Genomic DNA, 14,882 nt, shown 5'->3' on the forward strand with positions numbered 1-14,882 from the left:
TGGCATGGCTGATACATCCTTGGCATTCACGAATTTTTAGTCCCAAGTTATAACAGGTAAGGGTAAGGTAAAGGTAAAGGATCTGTGGATGGTTAAGTCCAGCCAAAGGAGACTATGGGGTGCGGCGCTCATCTTGTTTCAGGCTGAGGGAGCTGGCATTTGGCCACAGATAGCTTTCTGGGTCATGTGGCTAAACTGCTTCTGGTGCAATGGGACACCATGACAAGAGCCAGAGTGCATAGAAACACCATTTACCTTCCCGCTGCAGCAGTACCTATTTATCTGCTCACATTGGTATGCTTTGAACTGTTAGGTTGGCAGAAGCTGGGACAGAGCAACGGGAGCTCACCCTATTGCGTGGATTCAAACCGCCAACCTTCCGACCGGCAATCCCAAGAGGTTCAGTAGTTTAGACCACAGTGCCACCCACATCCCTTCCCCAACTTATAGCACCCTTTTGAAGGCAGTTCTTTGCCTCACAGCCTTAAAATCCAATCCTGCAAAGTCCCGTCATGGCCAATGGGACTTAATCACTAGTAAACATGCTTAGAACTGTAGGCTTAGTAATTTAATTATATGCATTTCATCTCTGCATCATCAGTAAAAGCCCTCTACTTTACATAGAAGATAGCCGTCAATCCTGAACTCAGTGGCAGGTGCCAACTGCATGTGTTGTGAGCTGGCACCTTTGCTTGCACAGGCCAAGAATATATTAGTGCGAAAACAGAGGAAACTTCACCAACAACCTCCTCCCTGGAGTGTGACCGTGTGAGGCTTGCACCATTCCTTCCTATTCATCTTCTGTTCTATGGATAAACACTGTGCTTTCAGACTTCAGGCAACTGTGTTATCAATCTGGGATTTTTCACAGCAAAATTAATTTCCTCACAAATTAAAAGGAAAACCATATGCTCTCATCAGCTGCCATGTCTGAGGTAGCTACTATACCCGTTATTTCACTAGAAGAAATGAAACCAAATAATATGATACAGTGTATTTACAGAAATTCCAGCAACAGTCCTTGCAAAAAACCGAGCATTTTGCTGTGCTTTTTGTTTTTTGTTTTAAGTATGCACTTGATGCTAAATTTAAGCACTGCATGCATGTGGTTATGTACAGGCAATAACTCTTATCAGTTTTAGAGGTGGAATTGAAGGGCTGTCATTGCCTATCTCACACACACATCATCATCATTATTAAGGCATGATTTCTGCACAAATCCATTTTGCAGTTTTGTAACTCTTCTATAACTGCCCCGAAAAAGCAGAAATAAACAATCAGAAGCATGACTAGCACTGTTGCAGTAGTTGGGTGTACAATATGAGATGGCTGTGAATACTAAGTACCCATAAAGAGCACTGCATTGCTGCTGTATAGTGCATGAAAGAATGGGTACACATTTCTGTCCACATTCACGTAACCATTTAAATGATGGGGGGGGGGGCATGGAAGCAGTTTCCCTTAGGAGTAAACAGACTAGGATAAAAGCTGCTCCTAAGTTGGCCTCATCTTGTTCATGTTCACAACTGTACTGATATGTAAAAGACTAGGGTTGCTTTTTTTTAATGAAAATGGATTAATTTATTAAGGTTCCTCTGCTGGATCAGGTCTAGTGTCATGGGAGCCATATAGAGAAAGTCATTCCCATTGCTCCAAATGAAATAACCATCTGTATAAAGACTGTGTGTATGTTGAGTGTTTACATTGAAGACAGGCTATTGTGGAACATAAGCGAAAGAGGACAACCATTGGTGTGGTGACATATGCGTTGTTTGATTAAGCAAGGGCTGAATATGAAGCAAATACAGTGGTACCTCAGTTTTCGAGTGTCTCGGAATCTGAACGCTGAAAACCCAGAAGTAATTGCTTCTGTTTTCGAATGAGCCTCAGAGGTCAAACAGCTTCCACTGCATTTTTTTTCTCCATTGGCTTTGCCCACTGCCCTTTGCGCCTTGGTTGTCGAACGTTTCGGAAGTCAAATGGTATTCCGGAACAGATTACATTCAACAACCGAGGTACCACTGTATGTTATCTATTATTCCACAGCACCCAGCTCTATTGGACGACTTTTATCACAGTTCGAACAAGGGCTCAAACATGCATGAAGCCATACGTACAAAGTTGGAAAATATAAAAGAACCCTCTCTCCATCTTCTCAAAAGTGAATCACATAAAACTGATGGATGGGCAAAGGATCTGATTACAACGAGCCCAACTTTCGCGATTTGGTTCATCTAAAAGGGTTACACCCCCCCCCCGAAAAGTCAGGCTAAATTCTTATCTCACTAGTCTACCAAATATGCATAAATAGATTACATGAGCTAACTGAGAAAACATCATGTCCCACAGTGCACAGAGGTTGATTCTCTTGTCATTGACTGACTTCTAATTTACACCTGAGTGAGACAACTTAAGACCTGGGCCTTGTAACACTTAAAAAGATAAACAGTAGAACACTTCTCTCTCTCATATGCTGCAAGCACTGGGAACTCCTTGCACTTAAGACTCGCTCTCCCCTGGTTCCTGCTAAGCCCATCTTCAAGGCTTCTCAATTATCTTAAAGTGCTTGTTTGATGGGGAAAAGCATGTTTCATGGTTTATCGGGACACTGATCTTAACCATGCACCTTCCCTGGGCTGCCTCAGCACGAAGATTAAATAAGGGTGATATGCAAGCAGAGAAGTAAATCAACAAAGAGGGAGTGGATTGATTCTGGTCCCTGAGTCTCCTTAATGTGAGCAAGAAAAAGGGAAAAAAAGAGGGCAAGCAAACTCAGCAGGGAAATGAACATAGCTTTGTGTGTCCCTGCACAGCAAAGAAGCTAGCTCAGATTGCTAGAAAAACAAACAATAGCGAACAGATTAACTCACTACCTCACAGTGCCTTCTTCTGCCTTGTGCAAGCTACTACTTTCATTTGCGGCTGCCTAGGGGAGAAGAGCCTGTATCCATGTTTGTCCCCAGTCTGTCCACTTTGCTAATTGTAATTTCCGCCATCCCTGCTCCACCACCCTCTTGTCGGACAGACCCTGAAAGGTTACCAAAACAAAAACCCCTCCCCCATTTCAGCAGAGGGCAAAAGTTTCAGTGAAACAGATCCCTCCCTTTCAGCTCATGACTTGCCTGCACTGCAAATGCTTATTAAGGGTTAAACTACTAAATCCTGTTATCAACTAGTCCCTCATTTTCAGTGCTCCTGTCTTTAGTTTCCAATCCAAGGAAACCAAATGAATACTGCAGCCCACGCATCCTGATGTTTAATCACCCCAGCAAACACATTCTAGATGGATGAACCTGGTACATTCAGTTGCACAGCAGGGACAGCTCGCCTGAGTGTACCTGAGACAGAAAGGGCCTTTTCATATTTGGTGTTTAATCCTTTAGTCTGTTATTACTAAGCATAGAAACAGCGCTTTTCATCTTTTGCTATGAAGCAGCTCTCTAAAATGGCACTAATTCTTTCAGCTGGATAGGGGGGAAATGTTTTTTCTCCATTTTGTACTGGGCACACTGAAACACGGGGGAAAACCAGTGGTGCATTCAAACAAGTTAGCATCTCAGAGACAGGGAAGAAACTCCATTTGCCAAATACAGTACATGCTTCGTACTTCCAGCATAGCTCTCTGGGCCTATAGTTTAGCAAAAAGTATTGCATAATTTAAACAATGCACAATATCTAACTGTATCTGTGCATTCATATCTGTTATTCAAACAAATCAGAGGAGTTCCCACATTGCATTTTACCAAAACAGAAGTTGATAAGTGTCAGTTTATAATGCGAGAACAGTTAGGCAGGGTGTCTGCTTCAGGGCTGCTGAGACATGAATTTGGTGAAAGCAGCCTGGGATTTTGGTGTCTTAGCAGTGAAGCAGTCGTATGGTTTCTCATATCTATTACTAGGCCTCATGTCTTAATATCAGAGAGGCACCAAAAATAACACAGAAGATGGCACACAGGTGTCTGTGAATACAAATACGTGTGTTTATTTGAATGCAGAATGTTTTTTTAATGTTTGTGGGACTGAGGCAATTATGCTTTCAGATGGTAAGGGTTTGCTGGCACACTTGTCTATTAAAATTCAGTTCATGCCCTTGAAACTTCATTTGAAATCTTGCTTTATTTCCTCTATGCCCACCCACACCCACCCCTCAGGATGTAACATCTGCTAACTAAAACCATTCTGTGAATTTCAGATTAATGCAAATCTTTGGGGCTCTCACCCACTTCTCTTAGTCCATCTCATGGCAGCAAAAATTTCTACCTATTCCAGAAGGAGATTTAAAAGGTATATAAAAAGTAAGCGCAGGGGTTTCTAGATTAGCCTTGCCAAGCCTTTTTGAAGATGATCCCTTCTGGGTGCCCTAGATTCATCTGCTTAGTTTAATCCTCAACAATTTAGGAGGCTCATTTTGCTGACAGTGCAAGGATCTTGGTGTCCTGAAAAGGTGAAGCGGTGGTCAAAGGGCCACTGAAAATACCGTACTTTCCCAAAAGGACTTGGTGTGGAATTCTAAAACAGGCCTAACATATGTCTTGTGAGGGATGCTTTCATGGAAAAGACAGTTTGTGGAACTGAAAAGCTGAGTTTTCTTCCTCTGTGTATTCAGATTCCCAAGGAACCGTACAGATAGCAATGCAAGTGTATAGGCAGTTATATTTTCTATATTTTCTTCTGTTCCAAAGAAAAGCAGACAAATTCACACAGTCCTTTCTACGCTATTGGGATTTCTTTTTCATGTACTGTAATGGAAATTTGTGGCAGTTGGTATGAAGCAAAGGGCTTGGCTACAAATGCTGCTCCACAAAGCAGACTTGGCAGCTGGGCATTAACAGAAGGAACCAGAATCCAGTGGGTACTAGGGTCAGCAGTGGCAATGGAGGTGCTGAGACCAATCTAGCAGCCTCTGAGGAAGCCCGAATTTGAAACCTCAGGATATCATGTTGGAAGAGGTGGATTGTAAGGACAGCTTCTAAATCGTTTAAAGTTATGATCAAACTAGTAACAGTTGGTTGTCACCTTAGATCAGGCATAGGCAAACTCGGCCCTCCAGATGTTTTGGGACTACAACTCCCATGATTCCTAGCTAGCAGGACCAGTGGTCAAGGATGATGGGAATTGTAGTCCCAAAACCTCTGGAGATTGCCTATGCCTGCCTTAGATACTACCTATAGACCAAACTACTCATGTGCCTACTTTTACTATTCATTCTGCTTCAGAAAAGGCCTACAGGCATAATTTTGCAAATGTGTAGATTTTAACAACCATCAGTTCAATGTTATGTTGCTGTGGTGAAAATGACATTTACTGAGGAAAACATAACTGAACAAGCAAAACCAAGGCCAATTTTTTAACGAAGCCATGCATGAAAATCCCTGTATCTAATAAATTTACACCACACTGATAAGATCTGATTTGTCTAATGTATTCTTTCTGAATATTTTGCACTTATATATAATTGAGGCAGAGTAAAAACTGGAAAGTGAAAATAGAAAGTATGACAGGAAGGCCAAGGCCCTTTCTGAATAAAACACACAAGGAGAGACTCAACACGCTAGAAAATTTTCAAAGCTACAAAGAAGTAGAATGGTATTTAAAATGTAAATGATCAGTAAACTGACTGCTAAAAGGCCAATTTGTTTAAATTAACCTCAGGAACATTATGCCAAATTTCACTATAATGACGAGATGGATTTTGGATAACAGTGATTTCCTGTTCAAACTGGTGATTTTACTAATGTTAGCTTGTTTTATTAATATCCCACAATAGACTAGTAAAAGGTTAAAAAACACACCCTGCAAGGTATTACTAGATTTATTTTATTGCTAAAATCCAGGCATTGCAACCCATGTGGAAATAAAGATACTGTTCCAGTTTAAAATGGTAATAAAGATCCAATGGATAAAACCTGATTGAACAGCCAGGAAATGTGAATACTTTTGTTAAGCACATATAACTGTCTGTATTATTATTATTATTATTATTATTATTATTATTATTATTATTATTATTTAAAAATTGTCCAAACTTCCAAATATCCTGCACCTGGATAAACTACTTAAACAGAAATGCTCTACTCTCCATGCATCCGAGTAGGAAAGAGGCGGGTTTTTTTATCAGTTAACACTACAGCACAAGTTTTAACAACAGGAATTGCAGTGCTCATTTCACACACATGGAATGTGAGACGCAGAGGGATGAGGAACCTTACATTTGGTCAACGAACAAGGTCAGTGAAAGATGGGGAAAGCATGAACACAAATCCATCATGATTAGGAATGACTTTTGAAAGTCATCTGGCCTTCCATGTGGCTCACTTGATCAGGCTCACAGAACTACTACCTGGGACACTCAACAGCTAAATAAACGGGCCACAGAAGATTTATGTAATCCAACCCACTGTCCATTTATTTTTCTGCACACACATGTAGAAATGTTGAGTACTAGAGGTTTGAATACCAAATAGTGAGCAGGCTCTGCAACCTATTATCATTTGGGGGATAACTGGAAATCAGTGTTGAAAGACCTTGTCCAGGCTTCCTCAAACTCGGTCCTCCAGATGTTTTTGGCCTACAACTCCCATGATCTCTAGCTAGCAGGACCAGTGGTCAGGGCTGATGGGAATTGTAGTCTCAAAACATCTGGAGGGCCGAGTTTGAGGGAGCCTGACCTTGTCCTTCAAAACGTCACCACCACCACCACCATACGCAATGTTTATGCACAACTTCTATACACACCATGCTCTGTAAGATTTGTAAAAACAAGGTCCTCAAATTTCTACCAGACAAGGAGAAAAAGAACCCTAGTGTCATTAAAACAAAGAAGTATGATGAACTTTCAGTGTTATGTGCTTACATTCATCTGTATTGAGTCCTCACATTCAGTTGAATTGGAGACACAGGTGTATTTTCTAGTGCACCAGTAACACTTCCATTTAGCCGAGAGGCAGGTGATACATCTGAAATGCATAAAAAGTATGTACACTTACTAATCCACACCAGGGCGGGTTATAGACTCCTGTCCGGAGCTAAATTTCTGTTGCAAGTCTGCAGACTCTTCATTATGGCCTTGTGGCAAGTCCTTCCACTGAAGGTTTTTAAAAGTCTAACACTCCATTTTTCCCCCTGGTGAGAAGGCCCAGAAACTGCTCTTCTGCCATTCCACTTAATCCACGGACCAGAGAGCTAATATAACATCTGGTTTTGAGCTACTTCCCTTATTGTTTTTCAGGAATAACTTTCTTCAATAAATACGACTTCCACCATTGCATAGAGGCAACTTTACCATTGAAAAGCAGCAACCCAAACACCACCACCGTTGCTCCCTCTCGGGACTATTTTACTATTAGATAAAGAAATCGTTAGTCCAGTGTTAACATTGCGGCAATCCTGTCTGACCTGCCAACATGAGTTGTAAAATTTTACGCTGTGCCTTGTAGTTCATGCATGATATTAGCTAGTGATAGTGACTTTTAAGCTTTGGGGGATATTTTGCAGAGTGGTAGGTAAGAATCTAAACCTTTAGTTTCAAAAAGATCAGTTTGATTGGCTGCAAAGTATACACTAACAATCCAATCATAAGGTAGGTCTTAATCAGCATTTCTCAAATTGAGGCAACAAGACCATATGTGAGCATGAATAACATTCTTGCATCAACAAAACATTTCTTAGCATGGGTATGCTGAAAGCATGTTACTGACATGCTTTCAATGCTGACCCAAGCAATCAGATTATTCTAGAAGGAGAGTGAATCTGTTCCCCTAAGTCATTAACTCTATACTGCCTTCAAAACCCATATCCTTTTAACTTTGCACATCCACAACTGCCTCTTCACATCCCTTAATTACTGTTTCCTTTGATGCTACCTGCAGAATATATCCCCCTTCCTATAAACAAAACAAAAGGGATGGTTATACTTGGGGAACCAACTGTGTTCAACTCCGGGGCTGATAATCCAGTCAACAGAACAGTTGATCGGCTCTTGAAATTTTACTGAAGTAATGCCATTTCACATACTGCTGTAACTATTCCTAAAAGTTGTCTCCAAAGATTGATTGGTTAAAGAGCATGATCTGCAAGCACATGGAAGAGAAGTTCCTAGGGATAGTGGCAGTGGCGCGTGGAAGAAAAACCAGGCCTGACAAGCTAACACCTAGTTGTTTCCACAGCTCCATGAGCTGCATAACCTTCATGCTCACTATGTTTACTGAATCCTGGGAAATTGTATTTTGTTTTACAATAGACTGATCAGTCTATTAATACATAGAATTTATCTCCTGAAAATCAAGCAGAGTTCTGAGGGTTAACGCTAAAGCTTTCAGATAAAATGAAATAAAATATTAAGCACGTTTAAGAAACTTGAAAGGAAAAAATGCCAAAAGCCGTCAAAATTGTCCAGATGGTCTGAAATGCTCTAAGACCCTTTCTCTGTGAATCTTGGCAAGCTGCACAGACTTCCCTGCCAAATCCTGCCCAGGGTCTAAAATATCTGGTTGACAACTAAGTGGTTCCTGCTTAGTTAACCCTCTACAATAATTGCTCCTGGGTGATGAATGTACTTTTTTTTTTTTTAGGACTACCTAATTCACAATCTCTCCCCCTACCAAAAACAAAACAAAACACGAAAAGGGTTTCCCAGTGTCAGATTCTGATGCAAGTCATAGCCAAGCAACCTACTGTTTGTCAGCAAGCTGCCATCTCCCCTCCACTGTAATTTACGGACCATGAGATCACTTACGCTGTCTTTGGATAAATGTTTCCAGTTCTCTTGCAATCATAGATGGTGAAATTGGCCCACACAATATTTTTGCCGTTGACCTGTACAGCAGTTTGAACAATCACATGATCTGGGGGGGGGGGAAACAAGCCAAAATATAACAGATCACAAGAGAGTTGCTTTTATATTTTTCTAAGCTTTCAAGACAAGATAAATGCCTAGGCGGGTTGTCTCAAAACTGTTTCTTTTCCCAGGGGAATGCAAGTCCTAAGTTTGCCCTCCCCCCAAACTCAAAAGTTTCTCTTCACTTAAAATTACAGCTTTCAACACTATTTCTCCAAACTAGGTAGTCACACAACAAGGGGGTGGTGTGTAACACTGATGTTAGCAGTGGAATTTGTGTTTCCTGGAGGAAATTGGGGGGGGGGCATGTAACATATAGAACAAAGAAAGCTGCAGGGTTCTGCTTTTGTCATGTAACCCCCTTTTATTGCACATTCATGATGATTTGTGCTCATGATGCTATTAGGTAGGTCATATGTGATCTCACGTTCAATACTATTTATGCCTGCAAAGGTTCTGAGAAACTCATACTGCTTCCTTTCTAGTCAATGCATTTTCAGTAACCTGCTGATAAAATCCCATAACCTCTCATACCCCAAATATTCGGGGGTGGGTTTTTTGTCCTGTGCTTGTTGCACTATAGTTCCTCCAGGCCGTAATTGGGGAAGCACTGCAGAACAACTAATAAAGCAGGATAAATCCACCACTACTATTATTGTGTCAAGACCATGTTACAGAATAGACTTGCAATAAAATGCCAGTCTGGAGGGGCCCCATGGGCAACTTTTTCTGGATGAAGGAAAACTTGGTAGCAAACATTAACACACCTGTGAGAAAATAACGCATTAGTAAGAAAACATTTCATAAGTTCTGAAGCATTTTATCTTCCACACATGTCTACACTAACAGGATGCCCAGGGAATCCTCCAATTTGAAGGTCGCAGAGATTTATTTTACAGAAATAAGGTAATCATCTGACTTGGTTCATTGTGGCAAAGTTCATGTGCCGTACTCAAGAAGTTAGGATACAAAATTCTACACAATTACTTATTCAACATCAGAGTACCAAAAACACCCACAAGATACAATATACTATTTCTGTTAAGCACAGAGTTGCAAAGTATTACAAATGATTAGAACTAGGCCACATTTAGACTGACAAACCGTGCTTGGCAACTGCTGGCTAATGAGCAGAAAGCCACATGGCAAGCAGTTAATCAGCAGGTAAAGCTTTTCCCAATGGCTTTGCATGTCTGGAAATGCTTCTCCTGCAGAATTTCTGCTAATCACACAGCTGTTGAAGACACAGGCGCTGCTGTGCTGAGGGGGAAAGGCTGGCAGTTCCCCGCAGAACTTTACAGGTGTCTGGCATATGGAAAATTGCAGCATAATGCACAAGTGTGGCATTCATGAATTGTCAAGGTCCAGCAATCAATACCAGATGGAGGAAAGAGGTGGTTGCTAAGGCCAGAGGGAATCCATACCACCATTTGGATATGGCGATGACAAATGAAGTCACCATTAATTGAGACTTTTTTCTCCCACCAAGGCTGGTGTTGCAGATGCTCTAGCATGTGCCGAAATCACTGCTCACTACTTCCTGGGTTGATTTATATTTGACAGGAGATGGTGAGCTGCAAATTCCAATATATTCAAGACATATATGAACACGCCTAAGACTTAACACCATGCTTGTGGTGGGCTTATCACCATGAACTGGTTCTTATATGCACTTATACTATTTGAATGATTTAGGAACAAATATGCACATCCTTCTCTACCATGCATCTATAGTGATATTCAACCTGAGGACTCTGTGACAACCACCATGTATCCAAAGTCATACTGGATCTTCAAAAAGGAATTGTCTGAACCTGCATGATATAGCAAGGTAGCAGATAATGTGTTTTCCCCTGGCAACATGTTGCTGTTGTTGTTGTTACAGAGTTCATAGGATTGTGGCCAAAACCTACCAAGGTAGTACACATGAGGACTTCAATATTTCCTTGATAATGCTCACACATAAATGAACACACACACACATTTCATGCAGTAACCCAGTTTTCCATATCAAATAAATATGAATGACTATGGAAATAGTGGAGTTTCTAAGTCAAAGTCACTGCTGCTCTCATTTTTTTAAAAGCATGTTGTCTCTATTCTTTGTTACATACCTTGATTGTATGGGAAGGCTGGATATTTTTCTCTAGGAAGAAAATTGCAATAAACAAACTGGCTCCAAGAGTGGGCAGCAACTTTAGCTACAGTGGATATATTATTTCCATAATTGCAAGACATCTCCATTCCATTCAAACTTGGAATATTCCCATTTATTTGGATTATCATGCCCTAATACAGACAAAAAATATTGAGTTATTGCTACAAACAAAAAAAAGGGGACACAGAATTTTGAATTGCATTGACTATCTGGTTTAGGAAACAAATGGCTACAATTGATTTTTCATTTTGCATAATATTTGTCAGCTGGAAAATAATGTATGGAAAGCATGGCTAAACTAGTACATCTTTCAGAAAGGTAATAAGCAGTCAATGAAGGAGACTTACTCTTGGCTAGTAACATTGTTTTCTCTTACGTTTTTATTGCAATTTCTATTTGGACATTTTGAAAAAGGAAGTTAGTAGAAACATTTTGCTTAGGGACAAAAAAGTATATTTATTTAAATTTATTTTCCAATTAATTAGCATAAACATTTTTCCTTTTAAAAAGCCCTGAAGTGTTTTGCAACAATATTAATATACAAATTATATACACACACACACAGACAACATACATAGTTGCATCCTACTACATTTATTGAGAGTAGACCCATTGGAAGTAACATATCTATTAATCAGGTTCATTCATTTCAATTAATCTACTATGTGTAAGACCAATGCTGGATACAACCTATAGCCTCAATAAGCAGCAAAAATATTGTGTGGACTCTCCCCAGCCAGTTGTAACAGTTGTGTAACAGCTTTGCTTATCAAGTGAAATGGAATCACGTGTACCAAATCCACCCCTTTGCCCATGCACAATGGCCACACCTCTTGCTGTCAGTGCACGCAGCAGAAACACTTCCCTGATGTCTGCATATTTGGATGGTGTAAGAAAAGGATGCTTCCCAGATACTGATGTTCATGGATAGAACTTCTCTATGTAGGGTACTTTGGTTCAATCAGAGTCCTTTCCAATGCTGAGCTCTGTGTACATCAGACAGTACTTGCGGAAAGCCCTTTCCTATACCACTCATTCTACGCAAGCCACAGGATGGAGGAATGACCAAGGTGCACATCAGTGGGGAAGAACTGACGCATGAGGTCTTGTAACCATCCTCACCCCTTTGTCTTGGTGTGTTGCGTGAACCTCCCTTTTAGAACCAGTGAAAAGTGGGACTGAAAAACGCCACACTGTAGGAGACATAATTCCCAAGGGGGCGAAGCTCTAGTCTTGGGAGAGGGGATGGAATGCAGCAAAGCAACCTGCTCTGGTGTGGTGCTGTAGCATTTCAGTGGTGGCTAACCAAGTGCAACTGAAAAGGAGTGTGATCAATAAATCTGTTCTACTAGTACACAATCTGGTGGCATAATGTAATTCACCCCACCTGATCGGTGCAACAGAACTATTTCACAAATTCAAAGCTGAAAGATTAAGCTAAATGTATTACTTAACATAATTTCCATTGTGTGCTTTTTACTGAAGAGCCAGGAAGCAGTAGCTTACTAGTCCTAAAAAATAAACTTTAAGTGAATGTTTGTTGGTTTATTTTAACATTATTAATGCAGTTGTGTAAAGGGTTAGAGGTTTCTAGGGGAAATGGTTTAATTATTTACTGGCTCTTATAGTAAGCTAATCCTGATCTCCAGAGAGGAATGACAGAAGTTGAACAAAGATCTTCTGCAGTTTACTGGCAACCAGCAAAGGTCTTTGGATTTGTCATTCAAACCATATTCCCCTCAAACTCTAGGGAAGTGCAGATGATGCTGTTCTTAAACATAAATAAGTTCAAGTCTGCTTAGCATTCAGTGCTAAAGGCATCTACACTCTTCATCCAGTGAAATGTACCACAGTACTGGCCTTGTGTCATTAACAGTACAATCCTGCACGTAACTACTCAGAAGAAATCCCCACTGAGTTCAGCGGAATGCACACCCAGAGTTATTTGCACATTAGCTAAAAGTGGCCCATTATCACAATTATATTATGTTATGAATAATTATATTACCACATAGAACCAATCATCATTTAGGCATAGTTTCTTCAGCAGAAAGGAAATCTTGGGAAATGATTTGACGAAAGGCTTCGAAAAAGTGAAAAACCATTTTAACTCTGAAATATCAAACTGATGTTTGTGTGCAAATAGGTATTCTGAATATTTAAACTTCAATTTTTCATCAGTTCAACTGGTTCAGCCTTTTGTGTTCAGGTAGTACTCTCCTTAGACTTGGCCTGAGTGGTATGTTAAGCCAGTTCCTCCTTGCACAGGGACGACATTGAAAACACACTGACGACACTGACTTCCTCTGCGTGGACAGATATCCCCAATGACTACTTGATTCCATAGGTGCAATATTTTGAATGAAATTGCTGCTTCACAGAGTCAAAAAATCCAAAATTACCAATGCTGTCTCAACTTTCAGAGGTGGTAACATGGCAAACATTCCTTCTAATAGTGATTCAAGTCTTGAAATGTGCACCATTTTGTAATCAAAATTGTACTGTTCATGCAAAAGGGTGATGCAATAGCAGACCTGCGGTAACCCCAAGGTTTGCAGTTGCTCAAAAACTCTTTAAAAAGAAAAAAGAAGACTCCTCAAACAGCCCCATGAGAACTCAGTGGCTTGAAGCACTGAGAGACTGAGAAGAAAAACAATGGGGGTGGGATGTGTGGGGGTGGAGGGGGCAGATGGAACAGAGTCTGATACTGTCAATCCCTACTCCCTACTCAGAATCTGATTAGTTCTAACTCAGAGTAGTCCAGCTTAGGTCAATTGATTTCCATGAGGGTGTGCTCTGAGTTTCACTTAGTCAGATACAACCCATAAAGGATACAATCATCACATTGTCAAGAAAGGTCACTTCCTGGTTCATACTGAGAAGCCTTTTTTTAAAATGTCCCCAAGGATGTACCGTATTAGCCCAAATATAAGCTGCACCTGAATAAAAGCTGCACCTTTAAAATTCAAGGGGGGAAAAGAAAAAAACACAATACCCGAATATAAGCCACTCCCACAGGCATTCACACCCGTTCCGTTTTACCGTATGTGTGTTTCAGCAACGATATTGTAAAAGCCAATTTTTGTAAGGTCACAAATTTAAGATGCACTTTAACTTTTCATGGTCAGAATTTGAAAAAAAAAAAAAAAAGCTTATGTTCGGGCCAATACGGTAGCAAAGAGAAACCATGGAAACTCATGGATAAAACAAATAATTTCAAGTAGGTTGGATACTGTGAGAGGATGGGTGCCTCTCACAAAAAACCCAATTCCCCCCCCAAATGAGGAAAAAACATAGGAGGAAAGAAATGGAGGACTCAGTATGCTCAAAGTGCATGGAACACTGGCAGACTGATGGGGGCGGAAAGTGACAAAAATGGGGAGGGGTACAGAATGAAAGAACAAGCTGTGGTAATTTTGTTGGAGAGCACCGCTGGCGACATCTATTTAAAATGCACACAGTTGAAGATGCCCCTTGCTGCACCTGAAGTCTGATAACAACAAAGCCAAGTGATGTATGCCTACCAGCATACATAAAAGTCAGATTGCAAAGTTCTGTTCTTCTAATAATAGCAAACGCAGTTGCTGGTGTGATTATGGCTCCTGCAGGGTTGTGGAAACCCCATGGTTTACAGGTGTAGATAAAAGTATTTATGGAAAATACCTGAGGGAGGAAAAAAAGGGTGAAACAGTTTCATGAGGGTGGAGCGTACTCAGTCGCCACGGAATGCTGTTGTGGAGAAGAAAAGGAAACCGCGATGAAATGGAAGTATTCTGAAAGAGGGCATGGCTGGCTGGAACAGTGAAACCAAAGCACTCTATGCACTGCAATGTTTTGCTGCAGGTCCTGCTTTCCCTCAGAGGTGGCTTGGGTCATTATGCAACCAAA

General features: G+C 40.7%; 1 protein-coding gene across 1 annotated transcript in view; it reads right to left on the minus strand.

The window, feature by feature from the left end:
- The window catches only part of PLXND1 (plexin D1), a 157,314-nt gene that overhangs the window by 81,381 nt on the left and 61,051 nt on the right, over nucleotides 1-14,882 (minus strand). Inside the window, exons 6-8 of the mRNA XM_081183924.1 lie at nucleotides 10,951-11,125; nucleotides 8,735-8,843; nucleotides 6,854-6,956 (exon numbers count right to left, since the gene is read on the minus strand). Coding sequence (XP_081040050.1) covers nucleotides 6,854-6,956; nucleotides 8,735-8,843; nucleotides 10,951-11,125 — 387 coding nt within the window. The remainder of the gene's footprint in view (nucleotides 1-6,853; nucleotides 6,957-8,734; nucleotides 8,844-10,950; nucleotides 11,126-14,882) is intronic.

The sequence above is a fragment of the Podarcis bocagei genome (assembly GCF_964188305.1).
Source record: "Podarcis bocagei genome assembly, chromosome: 2".
Lineage (NCBI taxonomy): Eukaryota > Metazoa > Chordata > Lepidosauria > Squamata > Lacertidae > Podarcis > Podarcis bocagei.